The sequence below is a fragment of the Aplidium turbinatum genome, chromosome 2, assembly GCF_918807975.1.
Source record: "Aplidium turbinatum chromosome 2, kaAplTurb1.1, whole genome shotgun sequence".
Lineage (NCBI taxonomy): Eukaryota > Metazoa > Chordata > Ascidiacea > Aplousobranchia > Polyclinidae > Aplidium > Aplidium turbinatum.
Window position 1 is genome coordinate 48,824,171 of NC_137473.1, and position 23,940 is coordinate 48,848,110.

Genomic DNA, 23,940 nt, shown 5'->3' on the forward strand with positions numbered 1-23,940 from the left:
AAGCTTAAAAGCTTACTTGTTTTACGAAAGCGTATTTCATGGCAGCATTATCTCAATTCAGTAAAGTTGATAGCAACAGCGGGCAAACAACATAATGACGTACACATCTGTGCTAGCTTAGTAAGCGCTCTCTCTCCAAAAAGAGGAGTAATGTCCCACTAACACCACGCTTCATGCGGAATGCAGAATTAGACCTGCCTCGGCGCGATAGGGTTAAACTCAACCAACTTTAGTTGGACATAAGTTTACTGTTTCTATTTCACAAGTACAATGGAGTGTGATTGTCTGAGCACCAGCACGCGGCGCAGAACAAACTGTTGACATGTTGTGTTTGAACTCTCCATTACAACAAGAGTGAAATTTTTTCCAGGGATAACTTTCATTTATCAAGAGGGTAAACTCACTAAAGAAAGTACACACTCTATAAGAAATGTTTCAAATCTTATCGGGGATGACTTCGCCTTTAGACGGTCAGTAAGAGGATAAATCAGAGTAAATAGGTTGAGAACCTCTGCAAACCTAAACAAGAGGTAAAATACAGCAGTACTAGTGGAAGCTACTTTAACATCACTTGTTACCAGTATGCAAGAAACAAATAAACTGATGTGCAATTAATGTAGAAAATTAGCTAATATTGATTTGATTTTAAAGTAAAAAAGAACAAAAATTCCTTTCCGGAATGTGCGGTTTAAAAAAAAAACAAGACGGAAATGATCAATCTTAACGTTAAAATAAGCGAAAACCGTTACCAACAGGTTCATTCGCAACACATCCGTCAACTAAAATGAATGACGTCTTTGCAGACAACAAATCAAACGTCTGACGTAATCACCAAAGTGTTGGAAGTTTTTGGATGTTTTTAAAGCCGGGATCTTCCTTGAGCTTCCAATAGTCCCCTTTGAATATCCAAGAGCATTCATCTTCTGAATTGCCATTCACCTTCCTGCAGAGATAAAGCAAATAAAACGAATTTAATCGAAATAAACAGCGTTGTTGTCCCAGGTACAAAAAAGCAAATTATCTAACGAAATAATAAAGAGAATAAATGCAGAAACTAAGCGTATTTTTAAGATAGCCAAGCTCTTTCATGTAATTACTTAGCTTGGCTATTTTCTCATATTTCTCAATAAAAAAATCGCCCCAGCTAGTAAATTATCATTTTTTTAAAGGACTGATTTACTGGCTGGAGTTATGGTTGTTGTGGGTAAGTGTCCACACAGTGTCAACTGAAAACAATTTCAAAGTTAGAACACCGTGCCTGGGCGGGGCTTTCTTGAATTTGCACTTTTTGCAGTATGGAGGTGGGTTAGATTTGTTGCACCGTTGTAATTTCAATACGACGCAGGAAAGACTCGCGTTTATGGACCTTGCTTTAACGGACTTAACACAAAAATTCAAGCACATGGGTTGATACAAAAGAGTCTCCTACAAGTCAGCTGTTGTGGAGTGAGAAAGAGACCACTGAGCAAGTGCAACTGAGCTAGCAACATTTTAGCAAGTGGTTGAAGTTGGTAAATGATGAGACTGAGAAAGTAATAATTGAGCAAGCCAAAACGTGACATGTCACAAGCCAGCAAGTTCAGTTTAGCAAGCGATAACCAAGCAAGTCCGACGTGAGCAAGTAAATCGCATTTGCTGACTTGGCAGTAGCTGAAATGTACTTGCTGAGTTGCACTTGCTGAGTTGTCGCATGTCGAGTGGTCCGACAACCATACATAACGAAACAAAAATTGCTTCGAAAAGGAATCAGTAAGAACTTTTCATTTTTTTAACACACATGAGTTTGGCTTTATGGCAAATCTTTGATCTGCGTTTGAAAAAGAACAGAAAGACAAGTAATTTGCGTTGAAATGGTGTATTTTTGTTTCAAACGGTTGAAATTGAACTTACTGAAAGAAACATGGCTGATAGTCAATGTTTTTCAACTCTCTTTGTTTCTTCTGTTCTCTTTGGAGCTGCTCCACTCTCACTTTTTCTCGTTCTGCTCCTGGTACGTCACCGTTTTCCAAGCATCTGACGAGTATAGAAAAATATTTCACATGTACATGCAGCCTGCAAAGTTCTATACAAATTGAGCAGTTGATTTGAGGAAGTATTTATCTCTGAACTGAAAAAGCCTTTTCTGAAGCATAAAACTGATAGTCTGGTGTACTTTTAGAGGTTTTAACCCACTGACCCTGGCTTGGTCGCAGAGGTTGACAGTGAAAAATATTAGCTTGCTGCTGAAGTGTTGTTGCCTGTAAAAGCATTTGATTCACTGCGTGCCTATACACTTAAAGAAAAATGCTGGTCTTGTATTACACCGTCCAACTGTACATATGGGGGAATGAACTCTCTTTGCTTGACCAAGCATTCTCAATCCGGAAAAATTTTACTCTCTGGGGGTAAATTTCATTATCAAGAGATTAAACAAAATACAGTACAACGAAATACATGAAAAATGCAAAAAAAATTTCTGAGTTACAAAAGCTGATGAGGCAAATTATCTTGAGAAAATCGTCAAGAGGCACAAAAAGGTTAAAAACATCTGCTTAACCTTTCTATTTTTGTTTGTCGAACTGCGTGTTCGTTAAACTATGCACTGATTCAACTAACAAAAAGACATGGATTTTTGTTACGATTACTTGGTATTTATTTACGATTACTAAAACGACTTGCTTTACAAACCAAACAACCTTTTTCACAATAGTTCTCCAAGCGCCAACCTACCTTTGATCTGGTCTGAATCTGGAATCAGTCCTCGGAAGCAGATCTGTGACGTCAGGAGATAGCTCATTGAGTTCGATGGCGAACCTGGTGAAGCCATATTGCTTCTCGTAGTCTGCAGGTAGGGGGTCTAGACAAGAATGGCGTTCTTTGTGAAAAGAGGAACTAAGTAAAAACACTATTAAAAAAATTACGATAGATTTTAAGTCCACACAGGCTTTGGGAAGCAAAGCGGTTAATCAAGTTGGAGATAATTTTGAAAAATATTTGGCTTGAAATCTCCACATTTTGTACACCTTCATGCAGGCCTGGGCCAAAATGCTTTTGTTTCTTTTAATTCGTTCAAAAACTGTTAATTTCAGTTTTTTTGTGTTTGGTTTTCGAGAATAGTTTTTGCGTTTCGAATAAACTTTCACGTTGTGGTCCAAAACTAAGGTCCATGTACAATTCTGGGTTAGAGTTGTACAATTAGACATTAGTTGTACAATTCATAAACCTTAAAAATTAATGGGCAATAAATCAGCAAAGACTACATTATACAATTACAAGTCAGAAACAACCTTAAAAAAGCATAGTGCAATAATATAATTAACATTACTTGGCCGCCAGATGGTTCTCGTTTTGCCCTCCATGTCGCAATCAATCCCTTCAAACCATTTGCCATGCAGTTTGTATCTAAGATCCCCATTGCGGTCCACAACGGTCCCATTCACTTCCCCGTTCTTTGTGCTCCAGTAGCCGCTCTGTGGTGGGTACAGCAACAACATGGTGAGATCTTTATGTCTATGGGAAGAGTGGATGGAAAGAGGAAATGAGAACGTCCAAAAAAGAGCATGGAAAGAAGAGGTAAAGGAAGAGGCAAACAAGGTCATCTGAAGAACCCAGACAGCAAATCAGCGTTTTTTACATTGATTCAACGTCTGCAGACGTGCAAAAAAAACGACTAATTTGTTGTCTGGAAAGATGCGATGAAGAAACGGAGTGTAGAAAATCGCTTTTAAGATAAAAATTTTGTTACGCTTGTAGGTAAACGTAAAGAAATTGAAAAGAGGTCTCAACACGAGTAGAGCTAGAAAATGAACTAAGGACAAATCATTGTGTAGCTACCAAGAAGTCCTGCTGCCGTAATTACCAACTACTCACAGCCACAGGGCGGCACAACGTAATCAAGTGCACGTGACCCGGTGCAATGCACTAGGCAATGACCATAACGCAAAATAAACGTTACTCCAACTGTATCACTCCTCCCTTATAAATTAACACTTAGCAGTAGAAATAAACCATCAGCCTACAGCTAAGGGAGGGTGATACTAACCAAGTATTCACGACTTAACATACACAATATATATAGTGCTTCTGACAGATCACTGCAATAATGGTCGTATTACAATTGGGGTCAGAAGCACATACGACTAACAAACGTATTGACTAAGCCTGATAAAAATCAGGTTTGCGTCTGTTTCGAACTGGATAGCGTCTCTGTGGGACAGCTTTACTGTGCCCAGAGTGTTCATTGGTATCGGTCGGTTCGGAATCTTTCTTTGGAATTGGTGCAACCTCAACTTTACTTGAATCAGAAAAGTCACTTTTACTTTCAGCATGAACGTTTTGAAACCTGGGTTGAAGTTGATTGATGTGTCTCTTCCAAACACCTCGTTCCGTTCGTACGTTGTACAGGACACGTCCCCGTCTTTTAATTACCGTACCCGGGAGCCACTTCGAACCAGATGCATAGTTTCGAGCATAAACTAATGAACCTTCTTCATAGCTTCGCTTATTAGATGCAGGTTCTTGTTTTGAATTACTTTTTTCCTTTGGCGAGAACAAGGACAATAGCGTTTTCGGCTGGCGCCCATGAAGAACTTCGGCTGGAGTCTTCCAGTCGAGGCATGGGTGAGGTGTGCTTCTGTACGTTGTGACTACTAAGAGATGAGCATTTTGCTTGCTCACTTCTCCCTTATAGTTTTTTTCCATCGCCCTTTTGAAGGTTTGGACGAAGCGTTCCGCTTCGCCATTTGAAGCAGGATGGAACACTGGCGAGGTGATGTGATGTATTCCTAACTTGATGCAAAATGTCTTGAACTCTCCGGACGTAAACTGGCTTCCGTTGTCTGAGACAATCGTGTCCGGAGAGCCTTCTATCGCAAAGATTTGTTGAAGTGCGCTGATCGTTGCTTTAGAAGTTGCCTGTCCGATATTCTGCATAGAAACATAAGGATATTTTGAGTGTGCATCAACGCAAATCAGCCACATCTTTCCTAAGAAAGGTCCAGCATAGTCGAGATGAATCCGCTGCCACGGCTTTGTAGTTTTCGGCCATGCTTGGTACTCTTTGTCCGGAGCTTTTGCGACAAGCCTGCAAGGTCTGCACGACTTCACCATCTCTTCGATGCTTTTGTTCAACTCCGGCCACCATACGTATCTGCGTGCCATCTGCTTCGTTCGGGTGATTCCCCAGTGACCTTCATGCAAGAGTTTTAAAACTTGTGCCTGCAAACATTTCGGAATTACTGCTCGTGGAAAACCGTCACGTTGTAAAAGTATTACATCGTTTTCTACCCACATCGAGTCTTTATACGAAGCATAGCAGCGCAGCTTATCATTGTCAGGTAATCTTTTAGGCCAACCGTCCTGGATATACGACAGAACTAATTTTAAGACCGGATCGCGAAGCGTTTTTGTTTTAAGCTCGTTCGAAGTTAAAGGTAAACCGTCCATGGTTTCCTCTACAGAATGAGAAACCTCTGCATTCTCTCTCTCCTCGTTTTCGTCAAACGTTTTGTCTAACCCCATAGGCAATCTAGACAGTCCATCTGCATTACCATGTAGATTAGTTGGTTTGTACTGAATATCATATTGATATGCCATTAAGGTAATAGCCCATCGTTGAAGACGCTGAGCTGTTAGGACTGGTAGATTCTTTTTTGGTGAGAAAATCGAAACTAGTGGCTTATGATCCGTAATTAAAGTAAACTTCCTACCGTACAGGTATTGGTGAAACTTCGTTACTCCATAGATGATAGAGAGCGCTTCTCGTTCAATTTGTGAGTACCTCTTCTGCGTTTCACTCAAAGTTTTCGATGCATGGGCGAGTGGACGTTCCACACCATCGTGCTTCTGCATCAAAACTGCTCCTATTCCGTACTGGGATGCATCGGTGGCTAGTATGAGTGGTTTGCTCTCATCGTAGTGACTTAGCGTGGTTGCATTGATCACGTCCTCCTTCAGTTGTTGAAAAGCGAGTTTGCAATGTTGTGTCCACCTGAACACTGCTCCTTTCTTCAACAAAGAATTTAAAGGTTTTGCCTTGTCTGGAAGATCTGCTATAAAACGACCATAATAGTTAATTTTCCCTAGAAAAGCTTGAAGTTCTTGGAGGTTTTGCGGCTGGGGTAATTGTTTTATTGCTTCGACTGATGTGCTCGACGGTCGCTTGCCGTCTTTGTCGATTACATGACCAAGATATTCAACCGAATCCTTGAAAAATTCACATTTTTGTACTTTAACACAAAACCCATACTCGCTTAAACGATCCATAAGCTTCTCTAAGTTATTCCAATGATCTTTTTCTGTCGGTCCCGTAATTAAGATATCATCTAGATATGCTGCTACACCAGGGATTCCCGAAATCATTTTATCCATGCAACGTTGAAATTGGGCTGGGCTTGACGCCACACCGAAACACATACGATTGTATTGGAAAAGACCAAAAGGTGTGTTTATGACACAAAGTTTTTTGCTTCGTCATCAAGCTCTAATTGCAAGTAAGCATCCGACAAGTCAATTTTAGAAAAGTACTGACCTTTTCCCAGTGATTCCAGCAACGTGTCCAACGTCGGCAACGGATGTTGATCCACTTGTATTTGCTGGTTCAGTTCCTTGAAATCGCCGCAAATTCGTATACTTCCATTTGCTTTCGACACCGCTACGATCGGAGCTGCCCAGTCGCTATAATTTATTGGCTGCAAAACGTTGCGCTCCACAAGTCTGTCCAATTCTTCTTTGATAGCTTGCTTTTTGGAAAATGGAATTGGTCTTGGTTTGGAAAAAACGGGCTTTGCTTCCGGTTTTAAGTGTATAGAAACTTTTGTCTTAACACATTTACCAAGATCAGACGAAAAAACTCTGGAAAATTTGCAAGTTAAAGCTGAAACTTGCCTTTCCCTCTGCTTTAGTAAGGATTCTTCTGTCTGCTGAACTTGTGAAGATACGAGATGTTTCTTCTTGTCTGAAACTTGATCTAACACCGAAATACCCTGACTGGTCAAGCCAAAACTGTCACTCCAGTCTAGACCCATTAGGTTTGTGCCTTTGTTTTCATTTAGTACGATTAACTTCATCCTTGACTTTAGTTGACAACCTATTTTAACATTTACGAAGCATTGACCTTTAACATGCAAAGGCCTACCACCATAAGCATGTAGTGAGGTTTCTGATGGATAGCACGTGGGAGAACCTAACTCGTGGTATCCATCTAATCCAACCATGGAACATGTTGAGCCAGTGTCCCACTGGCACGTGAACGGTTTGCCGTTAACTTCGGCACGGATCCAAATTTGCTTTCCGATGCGTTGGTAAGCTTTTGAGTTCCGCTTTTCCTTCCATGGAGGTGTCTTTTGAATTTGGTTGCAACTGCTTACATGGCCTATAGCTTCTACTCGGTCTTTCTGCTGGCGTTGTAACCCCTTTGCCTGGCACACAGATTTGATGTGCCCTTTTTTTCCGCACTTGTAACACACGTAACTTTTGAACGGACATTCACCCTTAGAATGTTTAGAAAAACAATCCTGACATGACTTCCACGCCTTGCGACCTTGATTCGTGGGACCAACTGAAGGCTTCTTTCTCTTCTTAATGTAGGTTGCGGACATCTTATTAACGACAACTGCTTCATCTGATGTCCCTTCCCCTCTTAGGATGTTATCGGTTTGCACAGTTCTGATATAAACTTCAGCTTTGTTGAGAACATCATCAAGTGAAAAATTTAAATTCGTCAAACATTGACGCCTGACTTCAGGGTGTGGGGTGTTTAATACAATAACATCTCTAATCTGCTCGTCGACATAGCTGAGATGATTGCACTGCTCACTTTTGCATATAAACTCACAATTTTGAGCAAGCCCTCGTAAAGTTGCTGTCCAATCTTTATAAGACTGACCCACTTGTAATTTACAGTTGTAAAAACTATGGCGCGCTGCTTGAACATGGATGGTTTCTTTAAAATGCGATGCTAACTTATCTGAAATTTGGTTGAACGATTTATCACGTACGTTTTTGTCGCCGAAAAGATTCTCAATCAAGCTATACGTCTCGGGTCCAACCCAGGATAACAAACATGCCTTTTTCTTGTCATCAGTTGCAACATTGTAAATGTCCATGTGATGCAAGAACCTTTGCATATACTGTTTCCATTTTTCCTTATCCTGGTTGAAACTTTCAAACTTTGGCGCTGATTCGTTGGTTTGCATTCGACTAATGTCATTTAACGTTGATAAAAACTGTTCCTGCTGTTTCTCCATTGTGGCTAGCATTGCTTTGACTGTTTCTTCCATAACTAATTTGTGCAGAAACCACTGCGACAATGTAATAACTTCTCACTTCAGAAAACTGCAACGTAGATTCTATTTTACTTCTGACACCACTGTTACGCTTATAGGTAAACGTAAAGAAATTGAAAAGAGGTCTCAACACGAGTAGAGCTAGAAAATGAACTAAGGACAAATCATTGTGTAGCTACCAAGAAGTCCTGCTGCCGTAATTACCAACTACTCACAGCCACAGGGCGGCACAACGTAATCAAGTGCACGTGACCCGGTGCAATGCACTAGGCAATGACCATAACGCAAAATAAACGTTACTCCAACTGTATCAAATTTCCACCTCGAACAGTGGGGACAAAATCGAATTAGGAGGTGAAGAATCATCAGCAGAGAATCAAATGCTAAATTTACTGCATGAATATAAGTTTATGAGGTGATGGCTATCCCTCGTCTTCGAGGATGATGGTCTTCGCATAAAAAAACGCTAACGATGAGTTCTTGAATGGCCAATGAGTCCAAGTCTGGCTTTAAAAGCTCGGTTACATTAGGGACATTTAAGATCCTTTGGAAGAATTGGTTGGAGGTGTAGTTGTCGTTCTTTTCTTTGTATTCTTTTTTCTTTCAACCTTTGAGATGGGCTCTTCTCAAACGTGGCAACATCTTCATCAGAGGAAGATCTCCAAAGCAGCCTATCCTCTGCGGTTTCCTGCTTTGTAGCTTGTCGTATGTTATAATTGCCAAATATTCGTGAGCGAAGTTTTCCTGAGTTTTATGAGGTATATTACAATCAAAAGCTTACTGCCAGAAGCCGAAATGCAGTGCGAGAAGATAAAGACAAAACACACCTTGCTAAAGGTTATTTTACACGTGTCCTTCCCGCATGTGATGACCATGTCTCCATAATGTTCTATCCACCTAGTCCCTGTGATAATGTTGTGCACGCAAGATGTCACCTTCTTCCAATGGTACACCCGCTCTTGCCTAAGCATGAGAGATTGAGCAAATTAAGAAAAAGGAGTTGTCAGTCAGCAAACCAGTCCTTTTTTATATTGATTCAACGTCTGCAGACGTCTTAAGGAAGGAAGAGACGTCTGCAGACGTTGAATCAATATAAAAAAGGACTGGTTTGCTGACTGGGCTTTCACACAAAGAAAAACTTTTACATTAAAACAGCAACATTCAATGTTTTTTTGAAGGTTGAAGTTTTCGTTGCAAACAGGCGATGCGTCTTCTCCATCGCTGGAAAAAGTTCATTGTGCCGCTTGATCGTTTCACATCAAACTAACGTAAGAAATAGAGCTAGGCTTGGCAATGGGGAAAAGAATGGCGTAACAAGCTGAATGTGACTACAAATCTGCAGCTTGAAAAAAAGTGTCCAAAATTCATTTTTGATGGAAAACGTTTGAACAGCAAACATGATTTCAGATGCAATTCAAATGTTTAAAGACGCCTTATTTTCAAAAGTGACATATTGCGAGTTCGACACTTTTAAAACTACATCCAAAAGACGAATGAGACCTACTTCTTCAAGCGTACGTGAACAGATCCGACAGGAAATACTTCAAGCGATTTTCCCCAAAACTTATTCTTGAAGCGAACATCTGCAGACATGAATGCAGAAATGAAGCACACGCATTGCTTTCATATTACGGTGGCTCGTTTATGAACTTTTTTTTTTAATTCTCTCGGGGTAGTGGGGAAATGGTGCCAATGAGTGAGAAAACGATCATGACAAAATTTGGGATTCGTAACAAATTGTCTTCAGCCTCCTCATGGGGCCCAAAAATCAAAAAATGGGGTCAAAAACGCAATTTTTTCAAAAATATTTTTAGTTTGGGTAGTTACAATATTGTTTAGATATATCTAAATAACCTAAAAAAAAAAATTGAAGTCATTTGAACTATTCCTTCAGCTTCCTCACAGATTTTGAAAATTTTCATTTTGCTGAAAATTTCGCATTTTTATTTGTGGTTACATAACTACAAACTACGTCAGTGACGTAAATTCAAATAAAAGACGTCACTTTTTCCTACCAAATTCACCCAATTTCATTAAAAAATGACGCAACAGCTCAGGGCAGGTCTATAAAGAGAAATACAATGACGTTTTATAGCTGGCAAAATGTCTAACGCAATTATGTATCATGTAACCACCCACAAAAATGCAAAATTTTCAGCAAAATGGAAATTTTCAGAAGCTGTGAGGAAGCTGAAGGAATAGCTCAAATGACTCCAATTTTTTTTCTTAGACTAATTAGATATATCTAAACAATATTGTATCTACCAAAACTAAAAATACTTTTGAAAAAAAATGCGTTTTTGACCCCATTTTTCGATTTTTGGGCCCCATGAGGAGGCTGAAGACAATTTGTTACGAATCTCAAATTATGTCATGAGCGTTTTCTCACTCATTGGCACCATTTCCCTACTACCCCGAAAGAATTAAAAAAAAAGTTCAAAAACGAGCCACCCTATTTCATATGCGATGACCGTAAAGCCATAAACGCTCCACGCAATTTGAGCACATAACTAACTTGCTGAAAAATGTATAAAACTATTTCGTCCTTTGACGTTGTTTCACGGATGGATGAGCAGATTGAATAGTCTCACACGTTATTAAATGGTCACGTCGAGGAAAACATGGACGGGTTTCTATGCAGCAGCACTTGCCGTCATGGCATAGACTACTGCTGCAGTAGCGCATATGCCATGGCGGCAACTCAAACTTGCTGTGACAAAACTAGGGTATAAAACAGAATGATGGAAATTAACTATGTAATTTATTTCAACTCGGATAACTACTGATAAAGTGCGTGACGCATCACGTGATGCTCGTACCAGGGTTGCCAGATAAGTGGTTTTGAGACGTACAAGGCATATTTGAAACCAGTTGTTTCAAAAACGTTAAAAACAACTTTTTCATATTTTTAAAGGCTAGTTGAGTTCACAAGTAATTCTTTAAAGTTTTATTAGTAAAATAATCTTTTCCTTCTAACTTTAAAATACTAAAACCTTAAAGTGTTCCGTGAAAATTTTAATCTTGAAGCACTGGTTATACCTCGCCATGACGAAATCAAATTTTCGTTGAGAACTTTAACATGGCAACTCTACATACTCATAATGCAAAGTCAATTTTTTGAAGTTTAAAATAGTCTTTTTTTTCTCACCTTGCCAGAACTCGAAGTTTTCTCCCACGCAGTGGCAGGCCGATATGGGAGGGTGGTGACTGACCTGCTCGGCCAGGAAACGAAACGCTCTGAAAGTAATGTAAATCTTACGTAAAAATTATGCAAACATAACAATACTCAAAGAAGAAGCGTTTTTGCCGCGCAAGATAATCGAACAATTGGGTTGAATAGCATTATTCAAACTATGCAGATAGCAAAACAAGAACAAGTTAAAAAGTTCTCCAAATAGCATTTGCGCATCAGGAAAAAATAACCAACCACAGCTGAAAGAGACCAAAAACAATATGTACAAAAAATTATACAAAATATTGACCTTAATCATTTTGGGGAACAAAGCCATTTATTGAAACTTGGATAGAAGCAAGCAGGACTGTTTAGTTCGCATAAATGTTGTAGCGAAAGAAGGGCAGCGATGGCAGAGGTAAGAGTGATAATAGCAATACGACATACATAGACACAACATTACAAAAAAGCATATCTTCTGCACTCTTTCGCATTTAGTGCAAATGACTACGGTACTTTTTTTCCCTTAATTAAAGATTTTATAAAGTCTCCGTGAGTCAATTCCTATGATGTGTAAAAAAAACGAAGACAGAAAACTGAGAATCTGTCCCATTCCATCACAACGTCTCATGGAACAAAATCAAAATACAAAATTTACCACCAACTCACTTGTCTTCTCTCATATACTCGTAAGTTTCACCAAGAATGGGATTGAATGGCTTCTGGCCGGCTCTAAACATAAAGCATTAAGGTGAAAGTGAAGTCAAAATGACTGATTATGACGTTTCTTCCTTATTGCTAATTTAACTGGCAAAATGCATCACTTTCAGATTGGACTCAACGTCTGCAGACAATGAATTAACGTAAAAATAAAGAATTTTGCAGGTTTGACGAGCATTAACAAAAGGGACAATCGGAAATACGTGCATCAAACTAGGAAGGGTGTTAGTTCAACACCATGGTTCAACACCTATCAAGAGCATACAGAATACTTAAGGAAATTCTCAAAGAAATGGTGGATACGAAAGTTGGCTTTCTCTTCTTTCCACTAAAGCTAAATCTTTAACCATCAAGCATTAGCGCAAGCACGATAAAAACAAACTTAACAAAACAGAAGTGATTAAGAGAGAATGATCATGACCAATCAGCTATGAACAAAAATTGATTCCACTCTCTGTCCGTGATTGTCTGAAGCTATTATTGACTTGCGACATTCAACTAGTGGACATTAGACACCCAATGAAATGAGATGAGACCGTCAGCACAAAAACACACCTTTGGACGTTCGGTCAATGAGCAGCTTACAATCCTTTCATAACCGAGCAACCGTTCAAACAAACATGAGGTATATTTACGCATATTCGATGTTTTTAAATGTCAGATTAAAGCAAAAAATAGCTCCAAGTCGTAGCATAACGCGGTTTCAGTTAGCCTTACTTTCAAAATTCAAATCGTTAGCCTGGCGGCGAAAAAAGTAATTGACTCGAAGCTGATGAATGGCTCAGCAATAACAAAGCAAAACTATGTACATTGTATACTGTATAGCCATGTCGAAAAAAAGTTGAAAAAATCTAGATACAATTACTCAGACAGAAAATTAGTCGTTTTTACATTGAAACTATGTAAAAAGCGACAGGCTCGCGGTCTGGGAAAAACAAGGACAGCCGCGTCTTACCTAGTGTACGTCGCACCGTACGCGGACACGGCAAAGGCGGCTACGTAGACCATTTGCTTGCACGGGTCGTCACAGCTGTCTGCCTTGTCCAGCAAGCTGCTGTACTCCAGTTCTTCGCAGAGAAGCTGCAGAATCACATGCGAGTCGGCTGTCAATCTTATCTTGGTCTTTTAATTGATTTGAATTCGACATAACTATAAAGCAGTTTTGCTAAAGATGACGAGATTGTCAGCTGCTAGAGAGTTATCGATTTTAAAAGTGTCCTTCAAGTATTAAGTATTGATCCATGGGTAAAGCGGAAAACTTATTTTAAATTTAACGTTAATATAACGGTTTCAAACGTTGATCCAACTAAAAAACTCTAAAAATAACCATCTCTACCTGGAGGGCGTTCAGAGGTTCGTTTAAGGTGACAGGCATCGCGACTTTACTTAAGTCCTTTCCAATGTTCTTTTTCAAGATATTCCAGAGGCTAACATCGGTATCAGGTTTGTGGCACGGCAACTTGGTGCGGCGGCTCGTCGCCTGCAGGTTCGGAGCTGCACCACCGATCTCCTCGACTTCATACGGCACTTGAACGTAAATGTGATGTTGATATGATGTAAATATGATTGCAACCCGTTGTACTTTAAAAGCGTTGAGTCAAACCCAGACAGCAAAATCCGTCTTGTTTACATTGATTCAACGTAAACATGTAAACTTCCACGTCTGCAGACGTTGAATCAATGTAAACATGACGGATTTCGGCATCTGCAAAGCGCAAGTTATAATTCTTGAACATAAATATGATGTTGATAAAACGTGAATAGGCAAGTAAATTGTTGTACCATTGTTCTCTTGTATCGCGCGCCTGTAATATCAAATAACACAACAAAGTGCACCGTCACATTCATACAACACATACACGTAGAAGAGACGTCCAACAATGAAAAACGTTTGATTCATTTGTTTGCTTTTTTGGGGTTGAATTGATATGGCACAAAAGTCTAATCATGTATGCTTACAACAAAGTAGAAATAAATTAAAGGCATGCACTAGCTGTTCAGTTTGTTTGTTTTAGTTGGAGCGGCAAGTAACAAGGTAATGAAAAGTCCCAGACAACAAAATCAGTCATTTTTACATAGATTCAACGTCTTCAGATGTTAAATCAATGCAAAAATGACGGTTTTTGCAGTCTGGGGTGCAACACCTCTTTTTCTCAAAAATGTAATGAAACTTGTAACTTGGTAGCCTAATCAAAAACTAAACTCAAAAATATCTGACTTTTAAGCTAAACTTTTCAAAGTTTTTCCAGCAGTCATCGACGAAATTAAATAAATTCCTCACGTAAACTGCGTTACGGAGTCAACAAAAGCACTAAACTACGTCAGATATGTCACGTGAAACGCAATCACCGTATCACATGATGCTGCCCACGATCACGTGGCAAGCGGAATGGGACATGAGATTTACAACAAAACTTCCACGTGTTCATTCCAAGAGAGGAAATCAGACGTTGAATCAATATAAAAAACGACTGATTTGGTGTCTGGCTTACGACTTGTGCTAAAGAAGAAGGGATATACTTACAACTTTGTGTGGAAGTCGTTTCGCTTCCATCCGACAGTTCAGCTTCGCTGGAGGCCTCGTCCTCTATGAGCTCGCTCTCCTGCAAATGCGACGGCACTTAGAACCACCCCCAAGACTTAACACTTCTACGCCGCATTAGCTAATACCAGTGGAATGTTTAGTTTTTGAAATTCTGATCGAAAAGTGAGAGATTAAATAGCGATATTAGAAAACTGCTGTGTTGATCTATATGGCAAAACCTTCGCACTACTAACATGTTGGTCAAAGCTAAACCAGAGACATGCGATCATTCATCTTCAAAGGTTGCAGAATTATCGCAGAATCAACAAAAGCTTGAACAATCGAAAAAGTAAAGCTAATGCCAGTTAATACAATAAAAAAATTGAATCACCTCATCAGAGGAACTGCCCTCGTCAGAGATCAGATATTCTTCCGCGTCGTAAAACATGTCCGACACTGTTTCCGAAATCGACAGTTGACTTTCGGAAAGAAATCGGCTCATTACAGACTTATTTGTCTGAAAAAGAACAACATGTTAAACCCCTTACAAAACGTGAGTTACAGACCAAAGAAAGATCACTTGCTCACACTATAAAATAATTGATTTGCACTTAAATGCATTCAATCATATTTAGCAAGAAATCGATTTCGAGCTATGAGGTTACTTCCACAAAAGTTTATGCAAATAGCAAGACATGAGCGAAAATGATTTTATTTCCTGGTTTTATATTTGTGGGTTGAACGCCTATCCCAAAGATGCTTAAGATTTAAAGGGACGTGGGGATTTGTAAGGCCATTGAGGCTTCGATGGAATGAAAATGGAAGACACCATACTTGAGTTCACCCTTGTTGGGGACCATCAGTAGTGCATATCCACGGGGACCCGCTCAAGACACATGGATATGATGACCACAAACAAGGATGAAACTCGAGTATGGTGTCTTCCATTTTCCAAAGATACCGTGCTTTTTTTCATGCCTATATTATCTAAACATAAAGCTGAATAACTGACTATGACAGATGCGATTCTACCAAGTAGTATATTTGGAAGAATGCGTTATAGTGACATACTATTCTTCGCTTAAGCGGAGGTTGTGTGGCCGGGACAACTGGCTCTGCAAGTGAGGAGTCGTTGTGGATCTTCTGCAGCCTTGATCGAAGTTCGTTGTTCTCGTTGGTTAGCTGAAGAAAGAAAGACTAAAAGCTTAAAGTTGAGATCATTCTTAAGCAGGGGCGGAGCCAGAAAAAAATTCGGGGGGGGGGAGCAAATAAGTATTATTGCACAATGCGCATGTCGGTGAGCCCAGCAATGATTTGCAAAAGCAAAGATTTTGAAAACATACTTTGAAATTGCGCATTCTGAGAGCACTTTCAGCCTACATTCATGGTAAAACTCTGTCAAATAATGCTGTAACAGAAGGTAAAATGTTTATTCAAAATATTTCGGGGAAGAGGGGTAATTCCCCCTTTGATTACGCCCCTGTTCCTACGCATTATCTTGTGACCTATTGCACGTTAGTAGCTAGGAGTCAAAGTTCTAAGAGAGGCACTTCTTAATCCTGTACACGTGTACAGTATTTTAAAAAGTGCAAATCTGAAAAAATTAAAGTGTTCAAGCTTGAAATAGTCCCAAAATTGAATTTTCTAAATAAATCCTACCGGAAATGGCAAGTTCTATAGCAGCTTGCCTCAATTTAGATCTACATTTAATTTTTATCAAACTCAGCAAGTATCCGGGTCGAAACGCACGGATCATCTTATAGACTGATCTGAACTTATAACAGACGAAAAAGAAAACTGTCGCTTCCAACTAAAACAAAGAAATTTTATGTTTTTTTCGTGACAAGCAACCACTAAAAAACAACCAACTTAAATTCTAAAATTAAGGAATTATTTTCGAACTTTGTCCTGACCTAAAATATGTAAAAGAATGGTTTCGTCAACTACAATATCTAAACGTTTGGCGGCGTTAAATGTTGAAGAACTTTCATTATACGTGTTTGGCAAATTGAAACAGGTAAGTTTCCAGCTTCACAAATGTGGTATTGTTTACTTGATTCAACGCTTGTAAACGTTGAATCAATGTAACTAAAACTAAACTTTGGTGCTTAAGTTACTAGTTCACCTGAGTGATGGTGCTTTTCGTTTGGGCAACTTTGGTCTTTTTCTTGTTCATCTCTTCAAATTGTTTAAATTTTTCAACAATAGATGACAGAGAAGTTTGAACTGAAAGGTAGCAATGTAATAATTCAAACAGCAACGAGACAACTCAACAAGTAGCTAATTTCCTTGCTTGGTCATGACATGCATAGTTACGTATGATGCTCACATAGCGGGGATTTCTCTCATCACGCGACAAAGTTTGGTAAAGCGGTTGCAATGCGAAGAGGTTTTCTCACCGTTTGAAGCGCCAGAAACAAATGTCCTTTGCTTATCCGTGAGCTCGCTCAAAGCGGACGCCAGCGGAGAAGTATGTGATGACGTGGAGGACTCAGAAAATGTCGCTGTCCGCGATGGATTGGCTCGAGTCGGGGTGGATTGAACCGATCTTGAAGCCTGCACAATTGTTTTTGATTGAACTTTTAAGTTACGCATAGTTTTTTGCGGTAACTGACGCTTAAGTCAGTGAAGAATTAAATTAAAACTGTATTTTGCAAGTGTGAAATCTATGTTAGGTTAATGATTGAAATATCCAGTGTCAATACAGCATGCATGCTGCAAAACAGTACACCACATATAGGATGGGATAGCGCACTGCTTGATAATGCGTTACTAGAAGCACACAAAAGCACATACTCCAAAAAAACTTATCGAAACTATCCAAACATACTTTGTTCGGCTAATAGAGCTACTCCAAAGTCATTTGAACTACCTGTATAGTGTATACTGTGCAATGTCACCAATGTGTGAGCTGTCGAAAACATACAACCATCAATGTTGCACAACAATACAACTTCCAACTGAATCTGGTATGATTGGTTTCTTTTTTTATCGAGTATCTCAGTGTAAAAACAGAAAATAACTGTCCAGAGCATGAAATATATAATTATTTTTACATCCACACAACGTTGATAAGGGTACTAAACTATGTGAATAAGAAATGAATTATGAAAACAAAAACATTGAAGTGCTGCATGTGAAGTATTATAATAAGCCAGCCAGAAAAACAGTACTTTTTTACGCTGATTCAACGTCCGGAGACGTTGAATAAAAGTTCTCACGACATGACCATATAAAATGATAGAAACAGAAACAAAAATTATCTTGTAGCAAATGTAGCCAATAAAAGTGGAAGAAAAAAGTGACTGCTTGCGACGGTGATATTCATGCAGTAGGCTGGACATTTAAGTTTAGAAACACTTCGAAAGATGTGCCATAGAAATGTGTCTACCGAAAGTGCCAACTGCTGTGTGATGATAAAAATCTCAAGCAGTTAATCAGTTCATTATTACATTAGTTTAAACTGAAATATCGTCCGCAAATGTTGAATCAATATAAAGAAAGAATTGGTAGTGATCATTTTATAGCATCACCAAGCAGTTGGCGCTTTCGGTGAATGCATCTTACAGAAATTGGCAATTATGAAATGGAACAAATGAATAATTCTATGATATTTGCATTAGCTTGACAATAGATGAAATAATTCATTCCTTTGTGAAACAAAAAATGATGAAATAAAAGCACTTGGCTTTAAAGTCAATCGATTGTATTTAAAGTTTTCCATTAGGCCAATGCTAATGAAATCTCTATTGAGTGTGCCTAATAAATGCCAAGCAACGTCGCTAATTATTTTTTTCCGGCCAACAGAAAATCGCTTTTCATCGTCGAAACTTAATCAATTGTTTTGCGCTTACGGCAAGTTGTTTCTTGCTCCAATCCTCCTCGGTGTTTGGTGGCATGGAATTTGGAGTTGAGATTAAAGTCAAATCTGGATTACTGCGACTTAAATTATGCATGTTGTCGACGGAGGAAGGAATCTGAAAACAAAGCATAAAAATCAAGTTACGATTTTAAACTGATACCGGTTAGAGTTCAAATCGCCTGCCGTGAGTAACTCAAAAACAGATTGGAACTTTACAGCAGTAAACAGGGAAGCTGATTCAGTGATTGGTACAAAAATCATTTGAAATTCGTGTGTGTTGCAGTGCAAAGAAAAAACACCACATTTTATCAACAGTACAAAGTTGCCCGTAAGATACACTTGGCATTTGTGAAAAGATTAAATTTAATAAATTGTATGTTTCCCACGAAATTCGCAGGAGGTTGATTTTCAAAGCAAGCGTTTAGCAAATTGCTGAAAAACAACTGCATTTGTACAAAGCTTGAAATGCTAATAAAGTTAAAGTTAATTTTGCGACAAATATGAATATTAAACTTCAAGATTTATGTCGTAACCGTGCTTGTGCTCCGTGGTAGAAGGTTTAGATTAAGAGGAAGAGAGAGTGAGAGAGAGCAAAGAACCCAATCTTCGTGTCCACCTTCAGGCACGTTTTAAAACGTTCTGCCAGAGATACAGTCGCACACTCTTCAGTGGCGTCGAACCGGTGACCTTTCGAATGTCATTATCACAGCTCTTACTACTAGCCGAGAGCCGAGAAAAAAAATCAGATGACACCCAGCAAGGAAACGTGTTTGTTTAAACACCGGTGACTGCATTACATTGGGTGGCGCCGAGGCTGGTATTGCGCAATCACTTCCTGCTATGAAACGCGTCATAATATTGGTCAATGACAACTTGACAAGACGCTTCATTGTCAGTTTTGTTGACAGTCCACCACTTCTCACAGCGCTTCGCAGAACGGAAGCTATTAAGCTGACAGTCCACGCACGGGTTGGCTCAAAAACAAATTAAGGAACAAAATTAAAACAAAATATCTGAAGCCTGTTCAATACCTTCTGAATGAATTTGCAACTGAAAACTGAAGAGCTAGAGTATCTACGACTACAACCCAACAAGCAAAAATGATCGTATCCGCGTTGATTTAATACTCGCAGACGTTAAATCAATGTAAAAAGGCTCGCTTTGCTTGCTGGAGAGTTGGCTTACCTTGAATACATCGGCAGTTAGGAAAGTAGGCGTTACAACGGCGCTCAGCTCTGCGGACAATCTTGAACCGGCGTAGTTGCTGTTTGAAATAACGGTGTTTGATTTTTGAGCTTTTTTGGAGATCTTTTTAGATTTCCTATCCTTGTCTTTCTTTGAAAAGCTAGGTGATTGTGGTGGGGGCATGGACACTATGGTTGTAATGACAGAGGTAGTCGCCATTTGTAGTTCAGAAACCATTTGCTGTAATAAGGCGATTTCGCGTTGAACGTATAGTAGACCTGAAATACAAAAAATGCGCTTTCTACAGTGAGGTTCTAATTCAGTTAGGTTCATAAACCCTTTAGTCTGGCCAACTGTTCTTCGACCAGATATGCACAAGTCCCCTGAAGCAGTCAGGTGTTCGTTGTGCACTTATCTGGAAGTAAACCACTCGAAGGCAGTTGGTCTTATCCTTTTTTGCAAATGTTATCACTTTACCAAGCAAGATTACCAGAATTCCTCCTAATACATTACTTAATGAAAAAAATAAAATTAGAAAATAGATTTACTCTCGGTTTAAGAATTTCTGTCTCAGATGGAACAACTTTTCTGTTGGAAATGCATTTTACTAAGTAAAAAAAAGTCGTATACAAGTAAAGCTCTTCATTGTGTAAAAATCTGTTCACTATATTACACGGTTTGAAAATCATACACCACTGCAAGAAAACAAATTTGATTAGATTAATATCCTGCTGAAAATTAGGCCAACCAACTGCCGAACTCTTCGAAAAAAAGTTGACATATACAATTATACATTCCCAGACAGCAAATCAACTTTTTTAGCATGTAAAACGGTTGCTGGGTAGTTAAACACAGGAAACAAATCTTAAAGCTTTTCGGAATCGAACAAGCGTTTTTCGTTGCGTTAAACAGAAGCACAATCAAATTGCAATGATAGAAAAACGTCAATTTGACACTTTTTCTTCAATTTGTGATGCTTTTGCTTTAAATGGCTAATGCAAATCTCACACAAAAATTAAAATTGTGACAACAGAATTAGAAAATATTAAGATATCTGAGCCGTTACAGCTAAGTTCATGAGCAGCCTTTAATTTAAAACTGAATAATCTTGTTCCTATTTTTTACTGGAATCAGTTACCTTGATTGCAGGATTCAAACTCATGATTTTGGTCCTTCGGTAAAAGATCTTCATTGCTGACGTACGTGACTGGGCTCTGCAAAGAATGAAATGACCAATCCCAGGCAGAAATTAGTTAAATTATCACAACTAAACAAGGCTAAAAACTGCACAACATAGTAACTGAGGAAGCCTGATAAGCCAAAACTTTTCCCCTTACATGCTTTCAACGCTGTCCGAGCGTATCGATAGGGCGCGAAACACCACAAAATTCTATAGGTGCTTCTCAAATAAAATCCACACATAAAACGATACTTAGATCAATCCACATTTTAAAAAGACCTTAGCCATATTAATTGGCAGTTCCTAATATGGTATGAACGATGGAGTCAGATTTATAAAGACATTTCAATGCAGCAGCATTTGCAGCAATAGGCTACCTGGACCTCTGAGCTACTGGTTGTGGTTGTTGCATGAGTCAAGGTTGAATCTTTCTTCAGTTCAATCAAGCGAAAGTCTCTGTGGATACGCAGTTTTGAAACCCACAACTGGAACAAGCTCATCGACTTTACCTACGATATAAAAGAAGCGCTATTTAAAGCTGAAAGATAAGTCGATTTCACTTTAGAAATAACATAAGCAAAAGTTTTAAACATGTTCTTCAAAGCATCACAGTTATATTTTTTTGCAGAACACATCGGTATGAGCAACATCACGTAGCTTCCTCTGGTCAAACATTAGAGGCAAGGAAGTGTTACATTTTTTAGTTGTAATATTTTTTTCTTTCTTTTATTACCGTACTGTGTTAAGGCTTGCCGATATGATAATGCGTAATTATTAATGTAAACCATAGACAAACAAAACAAAGTAACCTTAGCGGGTTTAACATGTTTTATTACACAGAGATATAACATAATTAAAAACATAAATCAACTCAAACTTATCTTATAATTTTCATTTCATTTTATGTATATTACAGATTTAAGTAATTCCTGAATCCTGATGTGGATACACGTACGTGTCGAAAATGTTTGATTTGTTTTATTTTTTTTAATTATGTTGTATCTCTGTGTAATAAAACATGTTGAACCCGCTAAGGTTACTTTGTTTTATTAGTCTATGGTTCAACAAAGCAAACTCTCTACCAAAGCTTTATAATTGTAAAATTAGCATGAAACATTTTCCATAAAAACTTTGAACACGCAATTATGATTACTTTCAAATGAAATATAATATCTTCCGCGTCGAGATCAATGGTGAGAGCGTTTTTCTTTGTAGACATCACACTCATTCCCATGTCCATGATGCCATGGAGTTTGTTCTTCGTCAGCTGCGGCAAGAGGAACACTAATCATCTATTTGACGTGACTCACCAATTTTAGTTACTTGCAAAAATGAATATTGCACTTTTCATCAATAGTATAAGTTCCAACTTTATTTTATCAATGCAGAAAAATTGTTTCACCACTAAAGCAATAACAAAAGTAGAAGTTTCATGTAGCAAGTGGACTGATAAGTATTAAGTATGTAAATTTATCCGGTACTGTAATGGCAAACTTTCAAAGTTCTTGTGAACCAAAATTAGGTTGTAAGATAGATCACAGATTTACAATAAAAACTTAATTTATTTGATAAGTTTTTGACTTGTCTCAAAACGTTTACAAGTCAACACTATTTTAAGTATTTTAACCATTAGAAGTACTACTTTTTGGTTAAAAAGGGTACCATTGTATCTGTAATGATGATAAACAGCAGCTCAAAATACCACCGCTTTGTTTAAAAATCACATTTTGGCAACTGATACATATAGACATTGCAAAAATTAAGCCTATCAGTTGAGTAATACAGTGCTTTAAATAGTTTGAATGGGGTTCTACGATATTTTTTGTGTTGGACGAGGTACACGGGCACTCGGGCAGATAGCTTAAATGTATATAGTACTTACACGACGAGGACTTTTGGCATACTTTAAAAATCCATTTTCTAGGAAGAAGTATCTCTGTAAAGTTAAAAAATAAATACCTTACTAAAACCAGGTACAGTGTATGACTTAAAATAATATACAGCACAAATGCTGTTCACAAAAATTATATGGATAGCAGGCCTCAAAGCTCCTTTATATTACCGGCGACCAAGCATGGCCTACCAGAGTTTCTTTCCAAAATAAAACAAATTGTGCTTTTAAAAATCTGTTAAGCCGTTAATTAATATCATGTTTTTGCGTTCATTCAGGTAAGAATAGGGCTCTGAAACAGATTTGCATTGCATTTAAAAGCATTGCTTCCAAGTAGATGTAGAGCTAGTCTTCAAGCTTTTATAAGTCGATAAGCCAGACTTTTTGCGAAACTTTTATTAGCAATATTTCTCATCGACATGTAAAAGTTTGTCTTGTTTATGAAAAAAGGCTGTAAATGCGAGTAAAGATAAAAAAGTTTTATGTACAAACGCGAGTGGAAAAAATTAAAAATATCAACGGAGTGGAGAAATGTTGGCTTGTGGATGCCGGTGACCAAACATGGCCTACCGAGACGGTAGTTTTGGAGGCAATTTGACGATTTATCAGCAGCCATGGCCAAGATGGCTGCCGGAAGTTTAGAGGCCTAGGATAGTACAAAAAATAAATCTACCCGGTGCCATCCTTTCAATGGCCACTTTTTTTTCTTCAACAAGTATCCTTCATATTTTTCTGGTGATTCTTTACATGCATTTATCTGTAACACAAAGACAAAATTGTTCAACTTAATAAAAAAAATTACTGCATAGTGTTGCGGGTGACATAAGAGTACACAGATGAATGATACATGAATACCCGGCATCTAGTAATACACATAATCTAATAACTCAAACTTTTATATCTAAAATTATTAACAAATGCAACACCATAAATTTCCTAGATGGTGTTTGTACCTGATTTCCAGCTGTTGTGGCTAAAGTTAATCCGGATGGGTCTGCGACATAAGGTATAGACGCCATATTTCAAATATTACATGAAAATATCTTTGTTGACGTATGCAGCAAAATAACAACTCCAAACTACATATTTCACTTGACTAATTGGCTCCTATCTAAACAGAATACAGTTAATAACATCTGATA

The 23,940-nt window shown here is 38.4% G+C and overlaps 1 protein-coding gene across 1 annotated transcript; it reads right to left on the reverse strand.

Moving 5' to 3' along the window:
• Positions 1-809: 809 nt before the first annotated feature.
• Positions 810-23,888, reverse strand: LOC145788262 (oxysterol-binding protein-related protein 6-like). Its single transcript, XM_082600042.1, has 23 exons — positions 23,752-23,888; positions 23,472-23,555; positions 22,790-22,843; positions 22,061-22,174; positions 21,291-21,416; positions 20,866-20,941; positions 19,728-20,005; positions 18,535-18,657; positions 17,080-17,236; positions 16,806-16,906; positions 15,752-15,862; positions 15,072-15,197; positions 14,681-14,759; positions 13,493-13,683; positions 13,112-13,236; positions 12,106-12,168; positions 11,413-11,501; positions 9,769-9,847; positions 9,092-9,227; positions 3,305-3,449; positions 2,710-2,836; positions 1,891-2,013; positions 810-943 (listed from the first exon to the last, which is right to left on the reverse strand). Exons 1-23 carry the CDS (start codon positions 23,815-23,817, stop codon positions 829-831), a joined length of 2,688 nt encoding a protein of 895 aa, XP_082456168.1. The 5' UTR covers positions 23,818-23,888; the 3' UTR covers positions 810-828.
• Between the last annotated feature and the right edge of the window lie 52 nt (positions 23,889-23,940).

Coding starts and splice junctions, on each gene's coding strand:
- LOC145788262 (XM_082600042.1), bottom strand. CDS start 23,817: ATGGCGTCTATACCTTATGTCGCAGACCCATCCGGATTAACTTTAGCC. Junction 20,942..21,290: donor CCACAACCAGTAGCTCAGAG/GTCCAGGTAGCC, acceptor CATTCTTTGCAG/AGCCCAGTCACGTACGTCAG. Junction 2,837..3,304: donor GAGAACCATCTGGCGGCCAA/GTAATGTTAATT, acceptor ATTCTTGTCTAG/ACCCCCTACCTGCAGACTAC.